This window comes from Pyxicephalus adspersus, chromosome 3 (assembly GCF_032062135.1).
Source record: "Pyxicephalus adspersus chromosome 3, UCB_Pads_2.0, whole genome shotgun sequence".
In the NCBI taxonomy this organism is placed as follows: domain Eukaryota; kingdom Metazoa; phylum Chordata; class Amphibia; order Anura; family Pyxicephalidae; genus Pyxicephalus; species Pyxicephalus adspersus.
The window spans coordinates 140,419,677-140,444,184 of NC_092860.1; the positions used below are offsets into that span (position 1 = coordinate 140,419,677).

Below are 24,508 nucleotides of genomic sequence, written 5' to 3' on the forward strand. Positions count from 1 at the left end.
GCGCTGTACATTAAATAGGGGTTGCAAATGACAGACTAATACAGACAGCGATACAGGAGGAGAGAACCCTGTCCCGAAGAGCTTACAATCTAGTAGGTGGGGGAATTTCACACACAATAGGACGGAAGATATGTAGTGGTGGGAAGTAGTGATAGTTTCAAAAGACAGAAGAAGACGGGTAGCAAGTTTGAAAAAATAGGTTTTGAGCTCTCTTTTAAATGAGCAGAAAGTAGGAGCAAGCCGAATAGGACGAGGAAGACCATTCCATTAAATTTAGTAATTTAACGCCACTAATTAAATAATAATTTAAGACAAAAAAAAATGTGATTTCATATTTTATTTTTGCATTAACGGTCTACTTGGAACACCTATTGAAACCAAAGTGACAAACCTGCTGTTGAGCAATGATATGTGTGGCATAGAATTGATTGATATGATAGTTCAGCTCCCCCAGAGAGGTTACCATGACAAAGTGATATTATTTGAAATAGAATTTATTCACACCATTACTTTCTATAGTTCCCAAGTTCATCTCTGATATAAATGGCTGTGAGCTCTACATCCAATTCATTTCTAAAAGCCTTATGCGAAAAAAAAAAAAAGATTGGAGGCATCGCGACTATTTTTCTCTTTTCGCTGGAGATGTTTCACATGCAAAGAAAGAATAAGTTGCATCTTCTTGTCACACTTGTAACAAAATTAACTCCAACTGTTACTTTAACACAGCCTGAAAATGCAAATATGGAATCTTGTGAGCTGCAATTATCAACCTATCCAATAAGGCTATGCAGTTGACACTAATAGTGCATACAGTGCTATAATTCAATTAGAAAATTTCTATTAATTGAAAACCAGTTGGCTGTTATGGGCTACTGCACTCCTAGCTTTTTAAAAAAAGGCATGTTAGAGAATCAGTTCCAAGACTGATATTTTCCCCTTGACAAAGCCTTGACAACCCCAGGTTGCTGTAAATCTATATAATAAAATGCAGAGTCTGAGTTCTGCTTTCTATCATTCAAATGGTCAGCCAGTTTAGAAATTTTACTTAGAGGAATGATGGGAATTCAAGTAACAAAGAATTACAGTTTACATTTATTTGCATTTGACTTTTATTTATTTTTAAAGATCCTAAATGGACTCTTTATAAAGGTGTTCAGGCTGACTTATTAAACTTACTTTGGGGGATGCTTGTTTGGTGTTTCCGTCATTAATCTAGTTTACTTTGTAATCACTTTTTGTAGCTTCTTACCCCAGGGAGTTATTTCTTCCACGCTTCCTTCCCAGGGGAAATTAAAGGCAGTAATTTGGCGTTTAACTGAAAGCTCGAAAATGATTTCCTGGTTTAGCTATCATTCTCTGCTAATAAGAAAATGGGCAACAATTTCATTAGCGATGCTCCATGCTTTATTCACAAGTTCTTGCCCCTTCAACAGTTTTTGTGTTCAGTAGATTCCTCCTCCTGGTTTAGAACTGGGAGGCAGCTTCTACATCTTAATTACCTATAATAATACAGATTGTTTGCATGGAAAATTGGTTACTACAAGAGATAGTTACCCACCTATTGTGGGAGAACAGATGTAAATTTTCAAGAGCCTATGTATGCAATTCACTCCTATATATGTCTGCATAAAAACGACCCAGGACTTGCATACACCAAGCTATTTATAATTTTGGAAAATGGTACTTTGATAACTAATAAATTAATTACTGGTAAGGCCAATGGAAATGGATAAGCCTACAGTGTATTTGTGGTGGGTCTAAATTACACATCTGCAGTCAGGCATTAAAACACAAGGGTAGCTGAGGTTTCCATATCTACAGTCTGGTTAGCAATTAACAAGTACATTATGAGCAGTGGTTGGGAATGTATAATTTACATCTCATTACTCCCTAATAAGGTGCATAGGTTTTCCTATACAGGTCACCACCTGGAATTATTCTCTGACTCAACATCTAGATGGTTTTTTAAGCATAGTTTAAATGCAGTATCAGAAACAAAGTCTTTTTTCTGCAACAACTTTTATTTCACAAAACTGGATGATTATAAGGACACAATTTGTTATTCCAGATCACCTAAAATATAAAGCAGACGCTAATCTGTGGTCAGAAGGGGTGAAACTGTCATTTAGCCACAACTAAACTAATATTACAGTCTATGTGGTTGGCAAAACATTGCTAAAGGAAAGAAATAAAATGTTAACATTTAATTGAAAATGGAAGTTTACCCCCACACCCTTAAAAACATGCAGGTTAAATGGTTTTCCCAGAAATTGTTTTTGGTATGTGTGGAAAATACACAGCACAACCATAATGCAGGATGAGCTGATGAGTTGCTGTATGATGGATGCAATATGACTAAATGAGAATCATAATTTAAAAAAGAGTTAACTTTTTGGGCTAAATACAGATTCAGATTAGCTGTATTTTACTTCAGCTTTACCCGCAGCAGAGACAAAGACATCCCATTTCCACCCTTAACCATAGAATGCCTGAACAAAGAACCTAAAGGAAGAACCATCAGGTATAATTTTAATGAAATCTGCAGATTAGAAAAAAACACACTCTACCTTCCAAAACTGCCTGCTGATTGAGATCTGAGGTCACAGTCCTGGATTTAGTTACTTGTTAATCCTCAAGTACCAGCCTGTAGACAACGATCAGGGCTGTATTGTGCAGACACTGGCAGGAGGGAACACTTGGTGGTGGGAGAATGTACACATACATAAGATAATACCCTTCTGTAAGAAGACAATTGTGGGGGGTGGATTAAGGTAGGTCAGTATAAAGGGGGGAGGGATAAGTGCACATTATATAAAAGTGCATGCATATCTTTTATGAAAGCCTTTGGACATAAAGATGTGTGTATATGAGATGATATCTCTTCTTGTTTGCCTTTTATGAAGCTACAGATGAGTAGTTTACCCATGCTGTCAGTAAGTATATTCGTCTAGCAGCCCTTAAAGCAACGTCTCAGCAGTAATGGCAGTTCCCCTGTTTCAGAACGTGTCAACCAGCCTTCAGACCTCTTTACTGTAACCTGTGAGCTATGTGTGTGAGACATCAGAAGCATACAAACCGTATTACTTTCTTCTACTTGTCCCAGCTCCAACCTGACATGTTTGGCCACTGGTGACAGGCATGAACTTTTCAACCACTATTTTATATTTTGCTGCAGTTACAGAAATAAAATGAAAGGGGATTTCCAGGAAAAGTAAAATTTTCTCTATTTTTTAAAACGTATCAAAACCAAAACCAAAAACTTCTTTTTTTTACCTGCCAACAACACACTTCCTAAGTGTCTATGCTTTCTTTTCTACTGTATTTATGAAGGAAGCCATAGTTGTCACCCAGACTGGACTTCAAACATGTTAGCATTTGTTCATCTCCATAACATGAGAATTAATAGGGTTACGCTTTTACAAAAGTGAATGTCAAAGCAAAACCCATCTCTGCAACAGATACATTTCCCTTTCTTATTTTTTGCTTTTGCCATATCCTCAAATCCCTACACAGCTCCTGTCTTACTTACCATTCTGGTCTGGTAGAAAAATACTCCCCCAGCCGCTCTCTTCACTTCTCCAATGACCTACTAATGACTTCCTCACTCGTAACCTCATCACACGCACGGCTCCAAGACTTTTCTAGAGCTTCCCCCAACTCTCTGGAATGGTCTTCCACATCCTATTCTGCTTGCTCCTACTTTATGCTAAATTGAAAGAGTGCCCAAAACCCATTTTTTTCAAACTTGCCTACCCGTCTTCTTCTGTCTTTTAAAACCCTCACTACTACCCACTATATCATATCTCCCCTCCTATTGTGTGATACTTCCCCCACCTCCTAGATTGTAAGCTCCTCAGGGCAGGGTTCTCCTGTGTCACTCTGTATCTGTCTGTCATTTGCAACCCCTATTTATTGTACAGCTCTGCGTAATATATTGGCACTATATAAATCCTGATACTTTTATTTAGGGTTGGTCAATCACCATGGGACTTTAGCGGCATTGATTTTGTATGACTCCATCTAAAGTTTACGTACTATTAAAGGCGTATCTTGTTCCTGATGAAGCGGACTTAGATCCAAGAAACGCATTGAACTTGAACTTTAGAGCCTACCCACAAAATTACAGACTGACTTACTGAATACCACTCTTGGTTTGATCGCTACATTGTTTTTTCTGTACGAATAATTGTTGTTTGATTGTTAAATAAATTATTGAATTGTTATTAAGATGGAGTCATACAAAATCAATGTCCCATGGTGATTGACTAACCCTAAATAAAAGCATCTATATTTAAGTTAGGGATGAGGCATATGTGTTTTTAGGCACTAAGGGATTTTTGTCCTCAAAACATTTCTCACTATATAAATCCTGTTTATTAATAATAATCCCCATGGTGGCAGCTCTGGAATGCTGCATTCTGCACAACCATTACTTACTTTTTGCAGATCACTGCCTTTCCCCAAGGAGTAGGCTGTAGCTTTGACATGTATCCCAAGAGGCTGCAAGTTTCCCAATAAGTCTTTTCCACCGCGGCATTAAAGACAGAAGGGGAAGGCTTCTCCTAACCCTAACTAATAGAGTTAATCATCCTATTGATAGTGATAGTCCCTTGTAAACTGCCAGAGTTTTTATTTTGTACTAAAAGAATTTTCCATCCTTTGCACTGGTTTGGTATGTAGTGAGACATCTTAACTAAAATAGAACTAGGGTATTGGGTTGAACAGAAGTAGCCTACGGGCTACAGATCATAAATTTAGGTCATTCATTCACAAAGCTTAGGGCACCATAATCTCTAAATACACCAAGGAGGGCAGATGGACCATGCTTTAAAAACAAATGTGCATCTTCTCCTATGTGAGTGCAGAGGCTTGTCATAACACACGGTGACATCTATTTCTATCCTGCTGTCAGTAGCAAATTTTACCGACCTGCATAAATAAATGTGCTGTACACTCTAATTGGTATGACTTGTGTCATTTTGTCACACAAATGACTTCCACTAATATGCAAACACGAGTGCCTATTATAGCTGATGCGCCACATGACTTTATGAAACATGAAAGGTCATTATGCCAGGAGAAAACATTATTCACCACATTACCAGGAGTCAAAGAAAACACTGCTTTACATTTAAGAGGCTATGCCTCTTGCGAAAATAAACACAGAAGATTCAAAATGCTGTAATTATAGAAAAACCCTTATGTTTAAAAAACAAATAATGCCTGACACTTGTTCTTTTATCTCTATATTATTGTAGCCCCAACATGGTATGGTTTGTGTCTGATTTTTTCTAGGAAATGCTGATTAGTGCTCTCTCACTGTAGTGCCCTGTGCTAGCACAGCTGAGTAACAACCACACCCCTTGGCACAAATGTCTTTATACAGATTTGAATTAAAGCAGAACTAAACTCACCTCTCCTTGCTCCATCGCCAACATCTTCACCTTGGTTTGGATCGTTGGCCATCTTGATTGGCTAGGCATGAATGACGGTCATTCCTGACTCCCAGGATTGTATACTACATACAATATTTTGCTGTGGTGGGTGTTGGAGTTGTGTAAACTTCTGTACTGAATGAACAAAAATACAAATTATTTAGGCGGTAAGGCTGCACCCATGAATTATTTTTGGGTGTGTATTTTCTTCAGCTTTAGGAATACACCTGTGGCTTGCAGCAAATGCAACCTTGCAGCATCCAGTATAATGAATGTGCCTCTTGCACTGCTGCATATTCAATACATTAAATATGCACAGATATAATATATAAAAAATTTAGCAATGCACTACACTGCAATCCAAATAGTGGGACCATCAAGCACCTCTGATGTTCCTGCCTATTGAGCTCAGTGTACTCCTTCATTGTATGATACATTTTATATACAAATCATACCAACAATACGTCCTTCATTATTTAAAAGCAGAACATTCTATTGTTATTTTTTTTACTCAGAGTTGTGTGTATTGAAGCTAACATGATACATACAAGTGTTTACTTCTAGTAATCTGGCATATATCCAGGCGGGCCATGTTATCTACACATACTTCACATTCTACCACTCCTAAACCAAACAGCCCCACTTTTCCCTATGACAAACACTGAACCTTTTCTCTGCATGGTGTATCCCTTGTGAACTCTCTTTATAGATGATGGAGTCAGCTGAAAAGGTTGTCATTGATTTATACACCTATAATAGGCACTTTCCTTCCCACTTATCACATTCTAAGTGGTTCAAGCTGGAATTTATCATAGTAGCACTTACCATGGCAAGCACAGTCCCAATACCGCCTGTAAAAGCTGATCCTGGCATACAGTTAAATACATAGATACAATACTTATAGGGGGGCTGTTTTATCTGCTGAAATGTGCCATTTTGTTTGTGCATTTGTTAGATTTACACAGCTCTACCACACAGCACAAGGCTTGAGACCCGAGTTATGTCTACTACAGTTAAGTAACATTTCTAGGTTTAGTCCCTGCCCCAAGTTGTAACTGGGCAGTGACCAGAGCACCCCAGTACACCTGATTGGCTGCTCTTCCCCTCCATCCCCAGAGTGCTCCTAGGGGGTTACAAAATGCTGATACCAAGTATCAGCATGGGATATAGCATACATATGAGAATACTTGTTGCCTCCCTTTTTTTAAATGTGTTGGAACTCCAATCCCAAATACTTATACTAGGTTACTGACTTAATAGATAGTAGTGCCAGGATACAAATGTCAGCATCAAAGCTTTTATCTTTAAAAACAAGCTGCTGATATTCTCAACGGTTCTCTCAAGGCTTACAAGCTGAAGGATAAAAACTAACTTCTTCTATATTTCAAGGAGTTCACATGAAAGATAACCCTGCGATTTGTTACTGCCATGGATGTAACATGCCAGACTCCCTTAGTAAGTTATTAAAGAAATTAAAGCGTTTTAAAGAAATATAAACCTATAAAAACAATGCATATAACCTAAAAGGGATAAAAAAGGGATAACTACTACTATGGACCCTAAACTTAAAATTAACCCCTAACACAGCCCATAACCTAATCAATAAAACTAACTGCAAACATAATAATATCCCATACTTGAGGATTGACAGTGACGAGGCCGTGGACATTCAAATATTTCCATATTCCTAAAAAGCCATAAGAAAAACAAGCCTCCTCCTTACCTCTGTAGCTGCAGGCACTGGGGAATAATTTAATCGGAACTCTACAAATTAACAGACGAGCTGGAAGGTAAAAAAAAATGTTTGCTGCAACATAAGCCTTTCCTTTGCAGAGTTTCTTAAACACTAGATACCACTATTTTATGATTGAATGATGGTTACTGTGATTCCAAACACTTTCCTAATCACTGTCTTTGTTAGAACACATTTTGAATTTTTATATTTAATGCTTTGGTGCAGACACACACTGAAAGTCTTCAGCTGCTTTCAAAGGTGATCTCTGGACCTCTGGTGTGTTGCAGGAGGGGGTTGCCTCCAAGTAAGCCTGCTCTCTGTTGAAGTATATATGTCTCATTGCCTATCAGAGGTGTCTGGTTGTGGCAGTGTGGCTTCTAAATGTATTTGCAAGTGGGGAACTAAAACTAAGTTAGGATTTTCCCATTGGTTTGCTTAAAAGTATGATGCGGATTCCTTATGTATCCTGTTCCATATTTTGATTATTGCATTTCATATAAAGAATTGTATGTGCTCCCCCTTGTGGTCATAGGTATAAAAGTGAATGCGGTGAGCAAAGTTGATTTATGGTGAATATTCTTCTCTTCTGGGGCTCACTATACTTTCCAATGACCTATCCCGATCTCACACTGACCAGGCACAAGATTTTCATGACATATCCAGATCTCACACTGCACAGACATGAGATTGGGTGGCACGTCTTCCTTCAAATGAAAAAAAAAAAAAGGCACCAATCACACTGCTTATCTTATTGCGCAGAAGGAGCAGCCCTCAGCCTCTTGGGTTATGTGAAATAAGTATCCCAGGAAGCTGTGGGTTTCCCCTTCAGTCCAGGCCAATGACAGCAGTTCTTTATTCAGTCCTATGGTACTGGCTACAAATTGCTATTCTATTGTAGGCAGCCAGGAAAGGTTTTATACAAAATAGAACCCTGGGCATCGATTAATTGTACAACACTCTAAGTCCCTGCACACCCTGCTATTCGGGACTTTGGAGAAGATGGGGGCCCTGGGCAATCGCCCAATTTGCACTTCTTGAAAACCTGCCCTGTAGCCAGCATATCTAGAAAATAACTCACTAGCGATTTATTGCTTTTAATGGTGTTAGCAATCTGAAGTGGTGACTGATTGATGCAAATGGCTCAACTGTCTGAAATAGCCCTGACTATACGTACTACGTATAAACCAAAATTTATTCTGGGCTCCAAGACTGTTCAGGATCATGTAATTGATCAGCATTTATTACCAGCTGTATTTATAAATAAATGTATATATATATATTTCTGTGTGTCAGAATAGACCAATCATTTAATCATCTAATTTATTCAGGCATAATCATACATCTGTTTAACACAAGTTACAGGGAAGTGTTCTTTAAAATGAGTCTCTGGCTGAAGTCAATGAAAATTGAATTACATTCTTAAATGAGCAGCCTCTGTTTTATCAAAAGGAGAAGTAATTGGAGATGATAGAACAGAATGTGTATTGTCCAGCAAACTATATTGTTTGTATATGCATGAAAATATATATGATAGGCATAGGGAAAGGGAGAAGACCATTAATGATTTTACAATATCTGTAGTATTTGATGTTTGTATGTGTAATATTACATGGATTACTTTTGTCAGCTGTTCTGTCTTTAAAATGTTTGCAACTAATGGCTATAGAACAGAAAATTGAGCTATTGGTGGGAAGGAGGGAGTGAAGGGTAGTAATTCCATTCTTCTGAATAGTATTACTTAGTTCACAAATACTCCACACATATCTGAACCCGTGAAAATGTAGTATTTTGTAGCTTACCAGTTTTAGATGAAGTGGCTGCATTAGATTTTTTTTCAGACTTCTTTCTCCTATTATCACCTGGTGATTCTGCCATTCAGTAGGTCCCTGTACAAAAGTGACTTGGTACCCAAACTGAACCGGCTTGCAACCGTTGTTGGCTGAAGAGGAGCCAGGGCTCTCATGCAGTGGCACATTTTGCTCCTCTCTATCATTTATCATTTAATCACGGCAATGATTCCTTTGAATCCCCCTGCTTCTAATCTTGCACTCCAACGTCCACAAGTCCCCTGAGGAAGCCAATATAGGCGAAACGCATCGAGACACAACATCTACCTCTCCTTATACCACATTTCTGTTCGTTAAATAATCATTGCCTAGTTTTTGCACCCCTACCGCATTTTGTCCAGTGGGGGAAAGGAAATTTAGGATTAATTCACAGATGTATAGAAGTATACCATTGTATGTGTTTGATCCACCATTGGTTTTTCAATATATTGCTGCACCATACATACCCTGTCTCCATAACATATTAGCAGGTGCTTTCTAGTTCCCAGAGCAGAACTTTTGTGATTTACAAACTTGTGTCCTCACATGGTGAGAGTGGAACCTGACAATGGTTGAAACATGCTTGTATGTCTAACCTTTTTTGGATTCTTATGACCACAAAGTCACAAAAAATAAAAATATACACTGCTTGGTGCGCGAATAAACAGAGAAAGCCAAAACTTGCTATCTAGTCTCTTTAGTGGCCAAAAAAACTATTTTACACAAATGGTTAGACTCAGATCCACCCATTTTGGGAATCTTCAAAAAAAAACTGGCTCATGCATTCCATATGTCATGGATAGAAGCCTCCTTGGGCAAAGGGGCTAAAGTTTCAAAATTGTTTGAGGTATGGGAATCATTCATAAAGACCCAATCCATTAAACAACAGATAAGACAAACCATTGAACACACATCATGGCATATCCTAGGAATGATACCCAATGATCCCCCAGGGGCTGACAATAATGACTTCTCCTAGTAAACTATGCAAAGACTAATATTGCTCGAATTTTACTTCTACTGTTTTGTTCTGGAGTAAGTGTAAACACCTGTTTCTTGTTAACTGATGTATATCATACTTGTTTTTTTTTACTTTCACTCATTGTTAAGCTAATGTATGTATTTTTGCTCCAGTACAAATCCCTAAATAAAAGTAAATAAATTATATATATATATATATATATATACACACCCTGTGAAAAAAGGGGAAAAAAGCTGCAAGTAGGTAGGTAGTTAACCACTGAGCTGGGTTCAGTACCTGCCTCCCACCCTGTCACTTGCAATGTTTCCTTCTAGTTGGTTGAAGAACCAAGAGAGGCCACACAAAGAGTAGGATCAGCTGGTATGGAGACTGCAGCACAAATAACAAATAGGAAAACAGTCACCCTACAGGTCTCTGACCCTTTATTGTTAACTTTTAAACTGGCCCTACCACTTATCCCTTCCATCATCAAAACCCTGAAACCCTCAAAAGCTCTGAGTGAAACCCTCAAAAGCATTTTTTTAATGCTTAAATGGTTTGAAAAAAAATCTTGCAGAAGTTAATAGGGAAAAGTAGGAAAGTGAGAACGGCAATAAGATAGACCACTGATATTATGAACAAGCTGCTGAGACCCAAAGAAAAGACAGATCATTTTGGAGAAAATCTGTCAGCAGACATAGACATTAAATTAGCAGCACTTACAAATAGTTTTTATGGTCAGGACTAAAAAATAAAAAGAGTTTGTAGGTATAAAAATAATAAAGGTTGCATATGAATGTTATCTCATGTCACCTGGTGGAACTCAAGTCTTATTTAAACATGGTTTGCTGAAAAAGGCTTCTTGTTTGCAGAACTCAATAGCTTAAAATCAATATTTAGAGGCAAGCTGACCCTTTTGTAATGTCTAAAAACTAATGTATTTATCATATTATATTATATTAGAACCCCTTGCGGAATTATGATACAGGTAGTCCCCTAGTTAAGAACATCCTACATATGAACGACTCCTAGATACAGACGGGGCTTCCCTGCTCGCTTGTTTGCAGGATGGAGGCAGGATGGAGGCTTGATGGGGGAGGGGGGGAGGGAAGTTTTGCATGTCTTGCAGAAGAAAACTTTTGCTAAACACATCTAAGGTTGTGGGTGATCTTAGGGGAGGGAGCTCTTCTGCAACATCTTGTAACTCTTTAATGACCAAGAAAAACTCTGCAGTTGTTTCTTTTTGAACATCAAAGCACAGCTTGCTCCGAAGTTAATGAATGTCTAGGCTCCATTAAGTTTTTTCTTGTCAATAACTCACAGTGAGGATTTTATACAGTAACTGACACCACACTGCCTAATATTATGTTGAGAAAAACATCTGTTCTAATTGTTTTTATTAAAATAATTTACCTGTTCCGACAATACAAATTCAACTTAAGAACACACCTACAGTCCCTATCTAGTATGTAACGGGGACTACCTGTATTATTTCTCTCACACAAGCACTGTGTTTAACACAGTTAGTTTTGCTGGTGACACATGACCTAAGTTCTCAGAAATAGAAACATGTGCATACAGATCTAGGACAAATGTAATTTATATATATACCTACCTTTAATGTGCACTTATCTTCTAGAAATATCACAATCGCATGTTTAACAGTCAGATATACATATAAACAAAGCATAACTACAAAAGCAGGTTTAGTATTCCTGTGCTAAACAAAGCAGCATGCATGGAAATTCCTGGTAAGAATGAGAATCTATTATTTTCAATACTTATCTGGCTGAGAAGCCTTTACTTTCTTACATTCTCCAACCCCTGGGCCACTTACTGGTTCCATGGTAACATCAGAATAAACCTGTACAGGTCTTTCGCTCCCTCAGACATTGGGTCTGATTTATGAAAACTCTCCAAGGCTGGAGGTTTGCTGGATCACCCAGGTTCACTGATGAAACTGTCTCCTTTCCAGCCTTGGAGAGCTTTCATAAATCAGGCCCATTGTATTCAGCCCAGGAATTAGAGGATGGACCTCCCCAGCTGGAGGTTCTTTATCCAGTTAAGCATTGAGGTGACAGATTCCCATTAAAAGGTCAGTCCTCCAAATGAAATTTTTAGTTTGTGGTTGAACCACCCAACAGCTCCTTATATCTCCTGAAGACTCCAAAAATAATATTATGTCGCAGAGTTCCCAGCTCCAACTGAACTGGTGGGTCTCACTGAGCTCAACCAATGGAGGTTTTACACTTGGTGTTCTGATTGATATAAAAATCTATTGGGCAGTTCAGTACATAGGCTTCCACTTTCAACTTTTTATTTTTGACTGGACCAACCATTAAAAAGAATTAATGAATTAATTAATTATAGCAAGAAATAAATGTCTGGATTAGTGTTTAATGAAAGGGGAAGTCAGCAGGGGGAAGATCACTTGAAGGGGTTATACTCACCTGGCTGTTTCATGTAATATTTCTCAATATCAGACATGTCCGTGTGTAGAGCACACTCCAGATGATTGAGGATAATTTTCCTACTGTAGTAGTACCTCATGCCCAACAGAAAGATGGGCATACAGCACGCCAGCATCAAGGAGTTGGTCACAACAAAGCATATTACTATGGAGATAAGGAAGAAAAATAAACGATACCTGTCAGAAAAGAGAATTTAGTGTTGATTTCGGAATAGAAAAACCCAAACAACAAGAATCAGAACATATTAAAGATCAGACATATACAGAGATAAAAACATATTTATTACCAATGAAACAGATAATTAAATATAAACATATCAATAGCAAAGATGAAAAACTAATCATTTTTTTTACAAAAATGTCATCAAAACATTTTTTTGTGCAGAATAAAGCAAAATTCCTTAGCTCTAATGGGTTTTTATTATCCATCTCCAGCCAAAATATTTTGCTTAGCTTTAGATAAAGTTGGAAAAAGTTAGCACCTCTGTCTGTTATTTTTAGCTGTCTGTAACCATGTTGATTAGACTTTCCACTTCCTGTCCAACACCCATCAGACAGGAAATGAGGTGTAATCTTCCAAAGCTAAACCCAGACTAAGGTTCTAATTTTTCTTAACTCTAAATTTAAAACCAAGTAAACAATTTGTTGACGATGTTGCTCTCTTTTTTATCTTTTTTTAATGGAAAGGGGGGCAGGGAGAGAGCAGTAAATGTAATTTTCAGAGGATGATAGGTATTTTAGATTTTTTTAGAGGTTATTTTAGCTTGAATGGGCAAAGTGAAAATTCTAGTTAAATACCAATCATTAAAGGCACTTAAAGATACTGCTGAGCTCATTGAAAAATGACAGGACACTGCTGGTGACATGTTTTCTGTTTTCTACATGAGTCCATGCAAATTTTATTTTTTACCATTATGTGTATTCTAGCAATGAGTCAGTAATATTCAAGCATTTTCCATTGGGTACACTGGATACTTGAAGATTTGTACATACATGTTTAAACTTGACAGGGGTTATATACATACCTCAATAAGACAATAGGACAATACGACAAAACTTTAAATACTTTTTATTTTTTAAACTGCACTGGGAGACTATCAACTGGAATCCGATTAGCCAGTAAAGTGCACGTTCACCCAGACTATATAAAGCACTTACGGTAAAATTTGAACAAGCTTTAAAAACACTTTACAAAAAGCCATCACAAACCTACCGTCATGTTGGAAAAAATCATCTTTAAAATTTACAACAGAAGAACTGATATATTTGCTCCATTTTTCCTTCTTTTCTGTACAAGTTAAATCTTAATGTAAACACCCACAGTAATCTAAGCTGTTAGAGCTAGACCAATTCTTTTTGTTGTAATCTTTGAAGCTTAATTTCCCCACAGTACAAGCAACTAGAAAGGTCAGATACCGCTTGTTAACACAATGTAATACTACAGTGTCCAGGGTCTGGGCCCATGTGCACTTTACACATTATGAACACTCGTCAGGATTGCACATGTACTGTGCACTGCAACCAAATTTTGGCCTCTTTTGTGTATTTTGGCTTTAAAACCATGCTAGTCCTTTGCAGGCAAGCCAAGTGCAAAAATGAAAGAAGCATCAGACAGGCATAAAAGCAAGCTTTTACAAATACAAAATAAAATACACAATTAAAAAGTCACATTTTCCTTTAAATTTTACACAGTCTAGTTTATTCATGAACTATATTTTAGTGTTGGCTACATGCTCAGGGTCCACTTATTCCTAAGGTCTTTGATAGTGTACACTGTGCACATGGAGTCCAATTTTTAATCATGAGAGGATTTTACTGCCACTTTTTTATTTTTTCATTTGAGGTTTTTATTAAATAACCATATTTTTGCTCTGCAATCAATAAGTATCAATACATTTAAAACAACAAATTGCATTTAGGATCATATATATGGCTCCTTTGGCAAATACAAATTCCTTTTTCTAAAAAAACTCTTTACTTTTACTATTACTTGTGGCATACACCCCTTTAAAGACGAATATGTATATTGTGGCACCAAAAAATAGGGTTTTATAAATATATTTATACCACACTTAGATACAGTTAAAAATGTACAGTTTTTTTTTTTTTACAAACATAGGTAAACATCAACAATTTAAACACATAAAAAGATAAAATATCAATATAGTCAAGGCAGTTAAATAAATAAATATTTTACCATACTGAATCATTGCGTGTTATAGAGTTTCACTTGGTAAGATAATTAACCCTGCTTCATCACACCCAGAAAACTATATTTGGTAAACGGAATAAATAGATTTCTTCTAAGCGTATAGTTGTACAATAGACAAAAACTTTGTAACTATACTTCTCCTAAAACACAGGAATCTATATTGTATTAGCCATGAACAGAGAAGCAAAAAAGAATATACTTGGTAAATCATTTAATGTAGCTTTACAACTCACAATAAACAATAAACATTTACAATGGTTTTATAACAAATTAAATAACTACCACACCTCACAGTTTGTAAGTCTTTATAAATTGTATAGCTACATTAAATGATGCACCAAGTATATGGTTTTTTGCTTTATAAAACCTCATTTTTGGTGCCACAATACACGTATTAGTCTTCCTTATATACATGTAAATTAAAATATTCTGAGAACGAGCCTCTTTCAAAACAATCTGCAAACTGGAAAATGTGACAGACTATCCCATTATTTCTTGATGTAGCACTAAAATCAGTATAATCAAGAAACCAACCAACCAACCAATATTCATATGTGAAATTTTTGGGCATCGCCTGTATTATTTGGGCCCTCCATAGCCAGCACTTCAATGAAGTCATACATTCAATGAAGCCACCAGATGGTAAGTCACCTTTGTCTACCACACCATACAAGTTTCACCCTGCCAACCTTACCCTCTGTAAATGTCATTCCAACACTTTCTCTTTCTAATATGGTTAACCAGAAGCTAAAAAAATGATACAATGGAGGCACTCTTAAATACACATGTTTATGGCTATAAATGTCAACTTAAAGTAAACTGTGCTAAACTTAATTTTTTTTAATAAAACATACATGATCAAGTTACCCGGATGATCGTTACATCTAGAGATACAGGAAGCTAAAGGTATGTAACAGTTAAGCTTGCCCAGCTGTTTCCATCTCCCAGCCCTCCCTGCTCAGTGAAGTGCCTAATATTGTAGGGAGAAACCTAAGTATTGTTGATATCTTTTAATCTATTGGTCATTCTGGGTTATGTTAGTCTTCAGTAAATTCAGAATGTGTTTCTAAACCTATGCAAGGCTGACTTTAAAGCACAACTCCATGAAAAACATTTTGTTCAAAATATTGAGGAAGGGTTAGGACCCGTTCAAAGTTTTGCTTGCTGTCTGTATAGCCAGTATTGGGCAAGTAAAACCCTTCCTAAGTGATAAAATATTGTTTTAATGTAGTATGTGTATAAGGTTTTGAACCTTGGTTCTTGCCTTGTGTGGCCCTGTTAGGAGGAGAGGTCAACAGAAAATATCAATATAGTCAAAGCAGTTAAATAAATAAATATTTTACCATACTGAATCATTGCGTGTTATAGAGTTTCACTTGGTAAGATAATTAACCCTGCTTCATCACACCCAGAAAACTATATTTGGTAAACGGAATAAATGGATTTCTTCTAAGCGTATAGTTGTACAATAGACAAAAACTTTGTAACTATACTTCTCCTAAAACACAGGAATCTATATTGTATTAGCCATGAACAGAGAAGCAAAAAAGAATATACTTGGTAAATCATTTAATGTAGCTTTACAACTCACAATAAACAATAAACATTTACAATGGTTTTATAACAAATTAAATAACTACCACACCTCACAGTTTGTAAGTCTTTATAAATTGTATAGCTACATTAAATGATGTACCAAGTATATGGTTTTTTGCTTTATAAAACCTCATTTTTGGTGCCACAATACACGTATTAGTCTTCCTTATATACATGTAAATTAAAATATTCTGAGAACGAGCCTCTTTCAAAACAATCTGCAAACTGGAAAATGTGACAGACTATCCCATTATTTCTTGATGTAGCACTAAAATCAGTATAATCAAGAAACCAACCAACCAACCAATATTCATATGTGAAATTTTTGGGCATCGCCTGTATTATTTGGGCCCTCCATAGCCAGCACTTCAATGAAGTCATACATTCAATGAAGCCACCAGATGGTAAGTCACCTTTGTCTACCACACCATACAAGTTTCACCCTGCCAACCTTACCCTCTGTAAATGTCATTCCAACACTTTCTCTTTCTAATATGGTTAACCAGAAGCTAAAAAAATGATACAATGGAGGCACTCTTAAATACACATGTTTATGGCTATAAATGTCAACTTAAAGTAAACTGTGCTAAACTTAATTTTTTTTAATAAAACATACATGATCAAGTTACCCGGATGATCGTTACATCTAGAGATACAGGAAGCTAAAGGTATGTAACAGTTAAGCTTGCCCAGCTGTTTCCATCTCCCAGCCCTCCCTGCTCAGTGAAGTGCCTAATATTGTAGGGAGAAACCTAAGTATTGTTGATATCTTTTAATCTATTGGTCATTCTGGGTTATGTTAGTCTTCAGTAAATTCAGAATGTGTTTCTAAACCTATGCAAGGCTGACTTTAAAGCACAACTCCATGAAAAACATTTTGTTCAAAATATTGAGGAAGGGTTAGGACCCGTTCAAAGTTTTGCTTGCTGTCTGTATAGCCAGTATTGGGCAAGTAAAACCCTTCCTAAGTGATAAAATATTGTTTTAATGTAGTATGTGTATAAGGTTTTGAACCTTGGTTCTTGCCTTGTGTGGCCCTGTTAGGAGGAGAGGTCAACAGAACAGACTGAAAACGAGCTTTAAGCCAGCTAAAATATATCTCTAATTTAAAACAGATGCAGTATCTTCACCAACTGCTACCAAGGCTCTGCCAATTGGGTTTTGTGGTTCCCCACAGATGTCTACAGATGCCTTTGTCTAGAACAAAGCCTTGATTTCAAGTACTGCACTAAAATCAAACCTCCGCCATTTTATTTCCAAAAATATTAATTAATCAACTCCCGTATTTAACTATATACTTAATAATAAAACTAACTTTTTGTCACAGAATCCCGCAGGTCTGGGGCATCTGTGCCTCCTTCTGGCGCACCCTCCTTGCAGTCCCCTGCTGCCAGCAACATCTCTGCTTGTAGATTCAACACTCTGCACACTTGCTGGTCCAGGTCAGGTGATTCTCTGTCAGCTGCTCCCTTGCCTCAGAAGACTAGGGTGTTCTACAGATGCACTCCATCTGCTGGCAGGCACCTGAATAACACCTGAGGCTGTCGCATCACCACCACTCCCTCTGCTGGTGGGTTTGTTATCTGCGGCACATGTGACCTACTCTTATCACCTGACATCCCCTTCTTAAGGAAGTGACCTGGCAACAGGAAGTTGCCTGGACAAGGAGTTTGTTGTGGTTCTACTCCCAGGTTTCTACAGCTCCATTCTCTGTGTTTGTTCCTTTGCTATCCGTGTGCCAACCCTGGCTTGTTTCCTGACATCTCTTGTTTGCTGATTACTATTGTTTGCTGCCTGTCCTGATCTTCCGCTTGTTTGACTACCCGTTTGGATTTTGCTTTGGTACTTCGCTGTTGGTTCCTGTCAGTCAGCTGTCTCCTGCCTTGGCGGACACGGAGGCTGCAACCTGGTAGTAGCTTGCCGCACAACATCCTCACCTCTAGAGGCCCCAGAGAAGACCAAGCTACTGCTTAGACCCTGCGCCCTGTGCATGTCTCCACCCACTGGGTTGGTGACACAGTTGGTCCACCACTTTGCCCTGTGGAGCCGTGACGCTTTTGCTTGATCTTGTTTACATAAACATTATTGTATAGCAAACAATTCAACCCTTCTATATCTTCATTTCATTTGTATGAAACAACTGGATCACCCAGGTTCACCTTTGATAGTATATCTTTTTAAGTGTAAGGCCCTGGTCAGCATCACCAGACACCAGTCCCTCATTCCCCCAATCTAACAAAGCAGTCTTTACCTTTACTAAACCCCCGCTCAGCCCCAGAAAACNTGACCTTAGACTACATTAATCACATATGACTATGGTAGGGACCATTAGATTGTGAGCTCCTTTGAGGGACAGTTAGTGACACGACTATGGACTTTGTACAGCGCTGCATAATATGATGGCGCTATATAAATACTGTATAATAATATTAATAATAATCACCTGACATCCCCTTCTTAAGGAAGTGACCTGGCAACAGGAAGTTGCCTGGACAAGGAGTTCGTTGTGGTTCTACTCCCAGGTTTCTACAGCTCCATTCTCTGCATTTGTTCCCTTGCTATCCGTGTGCCAACCCTGGCTTGTTTCCTGACATCTCTGGTTTGCTGATTACTATTGTTTGCTGCCTGTCCTGACCTTCGGCTCATTCGACTACCCTTTTGGATACTGCTTTGGTATTTTGCTGTTGGTTCCTGTCAGTCAGCTGTCTCCTGCCTTGGCGGACACGGAGGCTGCAACCTGGTAGTAGCTTGCTGCACAACATCCTCACCTCTAGAGGCTCTGGAGAAGACCAAGCTACTGCTTAGACCCTGTGCCCTGTGCACATCTCCACCCACTGGGTTGGTGACACAGTGGGTCCACCACTTTGCCCTGTGAAGCCGTGACACTTTTGCTTGATCTTGTTTACATAAACATTATTGTATAGCAAACAATTCAACCCTTCTATATCTTCATTCCATTTGTATGAAACAACTGGATCACCCAGGTTCACCCTTGATAGTATATCTTTTTAAGTGTAAAGCCCTGGTCAGCATCACCAGACACCAGTCCCTCATTCCCCCAATCTAACAAAGCAGTCTTTACCTTTACTAAACCCCCGCTCAGCCCCAGAAAACTGGTTGCATCTCCCAGAACTCAGCCGCCCCCAGGACCTACTGCACAAGGGACGATGTCTGGGAATGGACAGGCAGCAAGCCAGGAGCCCACAGATAAAGCAGTACCAAGATTCTAACAAAGCCAAGTCCAGAATACAGATCAGAGGTCATACACAGAATATCTGTCCACTAAACGAAGTAAACAAGAACAAAACACAAGCAGAGTCAGGGTCACAGGCAAAAGGTCAGTAAAAATCTACCTTGTGTGCAACAAACAACATACCAAACCCAGATAAAAAATGTATTAATTGAAAGTATTTATTTTATAGATTTTTTTTATATCACATGTCGGGTTTGCCAACAGGTTTTTGATTTGTTTTGAGTAAATAGTGACCTATGTCAGCCCTTGGGGCTTTGTATAGTTTTTCCCACCCCCAAGCCCTGTCACTACTGTCAGGCTCTATACCAGGGACATTATCTGGATGGAGCTTCCTCTAAAAACTACTTGTAAATTACAGCTGAACCCTGAGTACAAAAATTACTGTGGGAGGAATACAACAGGTCCACCTTCTAGAGCATTGTTTCTAGACCTTTGTCCCATGGGGGAACCCCCACTACAACCTATGAAGGAACCCTGGTTGAGAAACACGGTCCTAAAGGCTGCCTGTAGAATGCTACAGGAGGGGGTGGATACAAGACCAATTGTCCTGCAGAAAGAGAAGGAACAGTAAAGACTGGTCTTTATTGCAGAAAACTCCTTCACAGTGTTCTTCACTTTGGATTACTGCAAAGATCTGTACAAAGCACCCCAAGGTTTAGGTAACAATATACATACCTCATGTATTTAGACAATATTTGCTAATCCCGGGGTTCAGCTTTGACAAATTTCTCCTTAAAGTGGCCTAATATGTGTAAATATCCTGGTGAAATTAGACTGTAAGGTTCTTTGTGGTGAAGGAGAGGGACTGATGTAAATTGTTCTATGTGCTCTGCAAAGCCCTGCATAATATACTACATTGGTGCTATAAAACGCAGGGATAATGACTTCATATTATGTAAAGGAATCACTACAGGCAGCTTCTAAAACAGCTGGTCAGCAGCAACGTCAATTCCCAACCACCGTTGAGAAAGACACGTTAGTCACGGCCTCGTTCTTTGCAACAGTGGGTATACATCCAATTTGATCATGCTGTGCTTCTAGGTCTTTCTTGTTAATGGGATGAATGGCCCAAAAAAGCAGTTTAAATCGAAATGTCAGCAACTTGAGCTGGATCAATACAGTGAAGAACTGATTTGTCAGAAAAAAAGCCCCTGGTGCATTGAATGCTAACTACACCACAATCTGTGCATAACATTGAGAACATGTAATCTGCTACTGTGCTTGTGAATGGAACAGAAGAACATAGGGATGAGCTGCACACTGAAAATCATATGAAAACTGCTTAGATGAAAAAAGTTTACAGGCAGTCTTAGTTTATAAAAGCATGCTAGCAATAATAAATAGTTTCATGCTGCAACACTTGTTTTTAGTTAGTGGGCTTGTGGCCAGGCTATGGACATTCAAGAACCTTTACATTATTCAAGCATATGTCAAGCAAATTTTTTTTAACTTTGGAAAGGATGCGGAAGGGGTTAAACTCATCTTGTTTGTACTGTTATCCAGGGCTTCATTGTAAAGATTCAGCCTCACTTCTAGTGGATAATAATTGGGAAAGTGTGCAACAGGAACACAGACAGAAATCAAAATCTGATGAACTGAGTTTAGCTTAGAAGAGCGCTGGATAAATGAAAAAAATTGACCTGGGTTCTAACCCTACCCCACTAAAACAATCTAAAAATCTAAAAAAAACCCTCACCTCTGTAGTTGCAGGCACTATGGAGCAATTTATTGTCAAGATTTACAGCGGAAGCACTGAAGTCACTGTAGTTCTAAACTCGGCAGCTATGCTCGCCATGTTGCCCCTACCAAAGTCCCTGCTGTATATGCACACTAGAAATTAGAAGGCTTCATCACTAGGATGTATTTTATGATGCGCTATGCTGATGAGTTACTTCTATGAGGGGGGAGCATGGGGGAGCTGAGCTGCTGAGTCTTTGCTGGCTGGGAAAGCAGGTAAAGCTGAGCTGTCAAATTTACATTGCTGAAAGGACAAATTGAAGGACTTCAGTACTTCTACTATGAAACTAAAGAGTCAATTGTTCTGCAGACCCTGAGTTTGCAGAGGTCACTGGGGGATAGTTTATAAATAGTATTTCTGCTTGGTACAAAAATGTAAATGTTCAAACAGTTGGAGCCTGTCTTTGAGCACTATGGTTCTTAAAAATTAATGATGTTAACCTCAGTGATCAATAGACAGACCTAAGGTCTGTCAGACTTAAGGAGAGTAAAACTTCTGCTTTAACTTCCTATAGTCTAGACCAGGGGTCAGCAAACATTTTTGGCTACTATGCTATTTTAGGAGGACAAGAAGGCACACTAGGCCGGTCTCTCTCTCAAGTCCCGCGCTGATGACTCCTCCCCCACCAAGAACACCCCTAAAGAGAAATCCCTCTCCTCTGCAATGCATACAGAGGAGAGGGAACGCCCCTGAAAGGAAATCCCTCTCCTGCGCAATGCATACCGAGGAGAGGGAACGCACCTGAAAAGAAAATCCCTCTCCTCCCCAATGCATATGGAGGAGAGGGAATGTCCCTTTACCCTTGAGGTGGAAGTGTTAACACCAGCCGCGGCAAATAGGGAAGGGAGGCATAACAAGGAGGCTCAAGAGCTGCGGATTGCCGACCCCTGCCGGCCAGGATTAGGCCGGATCGACCAAGGGGGCGTTGGGCCAGAATGGACTACTGGCTAGGCCGTATCTGGCTTAAAGGCGGGAGTTTGCCGACCCCTGGTCTAGACAGTAATAATAGACAAGATTTACCAAGAAAAACCTCACCTGCTTGGTGAATACGAAGCAGAATAAGTGTTGTGTTGGTACAGTTGTCCTTTAAATGCACACCTATTCATTCTCTTGAGATCTTCACCATTCAACCTGCATGGCCCCACCTAAAAACATACCATCTGAGCTCTGCATCTTTTGCATCCGCATGCTCCAATCTCAATTCATTCCAATGGAAAGGCCATCCAACATTGGACAAGCTTCCCATATGAATGAGTGCAGACCCAGCAGGGGACAGATAAGTATAAGACTTTGAAGAGTTGATGAGGAGTATTTTGCAGGATAATTATAAAGTTATCTTTTAGAGTTATTTATGGATTAGTTTGTCATTGTTATGATTTCTTTGGATGATAGAATACCAGTAGGAGTTAGAGAGTAGGAATTAGGAACTTGTTTAAGGGATAGTGTTAGATTTACAACTAGAAAAAGAAGAGCGATCAACAGTTCACTGTGATTTTTTTGATTTTTAAAAGCCAACCCCATTTTATTAGAATTCTTCTCTAGAAGCTGTCAGCAGTCACCAAGATTGCCGCCCAATTTTCACCTGCAGAATCATCTAAAGGTTTAGAAAAACTGGAATCTATTCCTCTTAACAACACCCCTGGGAGTTACAATACCAGCATCCCAAAGGCTAGTAACCCCCTGGCATAGCCTTTCCCCATGCAATACATTTTCATCGATTATTATTTCTTCAATTGTTAAAATCAAGTGATCATTTACATAATTTAAAAAGTCTCTAGGATTCCCCTGTGGAAGCCAATCGGCAAAATGCGCCGGGAATGGAGACAATATTACTTTATGTGATCACATAATTGAGACTAAAAAACCTAATATTCTCTTTATGGTTATACCTGTACACCTAAAACTGCTGATAATATAGCTGTACCTCTTTGTAATTTTCACAATACAGCTATTATTACTTATGGTTTTCTCACACTCATTATTATTTCAGCTCTAAGAAAATATGAATTAATTGTTATGCCACAGAAGAAACCCTCTTTGATTAATTCTTCTTATGATTAGTGTTAGATTTAGACAATGAAAAGTTGATTTTTTGCCCAAAACTGAACAGGTCAATGCTTGATGGTCTACAAAAAAAGAAAGATCTAGTACGGCCTTCCTGAGCCTTTTTAACATGGGGGAACTCTTGAAATAACTTTCAGGTCTTGGAGAACCCTTCCTATAATTTCTATATCCGCAGCTTACAGTGCAATAGCATGGTGGTCATTGAAATGAATGTTTCCTACATTGCTGGCCAATGGGAAGAATGTCACCCTAATAGATAGTTGAAAAGATCATTGGTAAAACATAATTTGGCCTAAGAGCAGCAAATTGCTCATTGCTCAAGGAACCCTTAGCAACCCATAGAGCAGGGCTCCCCAACTGTCCGTGGCCTACTAGTGGGAACACAGAGACCAGCAGCTCCGCAGCTCTGGCCAGTGCACCCCCCAGTGGGGTCAGAAGAAGGACTCCGCTTGGGGGGCGCACCAGCCAGAGGTGCGGACTATAAATTTTGTATGGATCACAGGCTCAGAGCGAGTTGTGTCTCTGGTCTGAGCCTGCGATGGGAGAGTGGGTGGGTTCTGGCATCATGATGTCACTCTGGGGGAAGTTTCTTCCCATTTGAGTGACACACGGCTCCCCGCACATGTGCAGTCCAGAGTCCGTGGATTTAGTGGTCAATGAGCTCCAAAAAGTTGGTGACCATTGCTCTAGAAGAACCCTAGTGGATAAACTCTGATCAAAACCAGAAAACATGCAATTGAAGTTATTCATTAGGAAATCAACATAATAATGAATAAACAGATAACTAAAATCTGATCACTGCATTTTGTTGGTGCTCTGTCTCTCCGACTTAGCTGGCGTGCCTCTGTTTATGACTTTTAACTTATATAAGGTCTATGGTGTATAAGTTTCCACAACCATTTGTTAGCTGTGAAGAAGTCTATCATTAAACAGGAAGGGCAAGGGGTGTGCATTATTCCTGTAATTGATAGAATCACATGTGTCGTATCTGCGGAGGTGCGAAGGATGCTGCTTTTGTGCATCTGCATTGTATTACAGCACTAAGGGTGGGAAAAAGGGGCGAGGCCACAGCAGGCTTGAAGTCTCATTGGCCTAAATTTTATTCTGTAACTAGGTAACTGTTTCAGGAGATGGGGCTCATACGCTGGACCTCAGTGCTGCTTCTCTATCACATTGCTTAAGCTGATGGCTGCATCTTCTGCACAAGGTTTATTATCA

General features: G+C 38.7%; 1 protein-coding gene across 1 annotated transcript in view; it reads right to left on the reverse strand.

Moving 5' to 3' along the window:
• The window catches only part of NAT8L (N-acetyltransferase 8 like), a 33,043-nt gene that overhangs the window by 5,946 nt on the left and 2,589 nt on the right, over positions 1 to 24,508 (reverse strand). Inside the window, exon 2 of the mRNA XM_072406558.1 lies at positions 12,408 to 12,572. Within this exon, the coding sequence (XP_072262659.1) occupies positions 12,408 to 12,572 (165 nt within the window). The remainder of the gene's footprint in view (positions 1 to 12,407; positions 12,573 to 24,508) is intronic.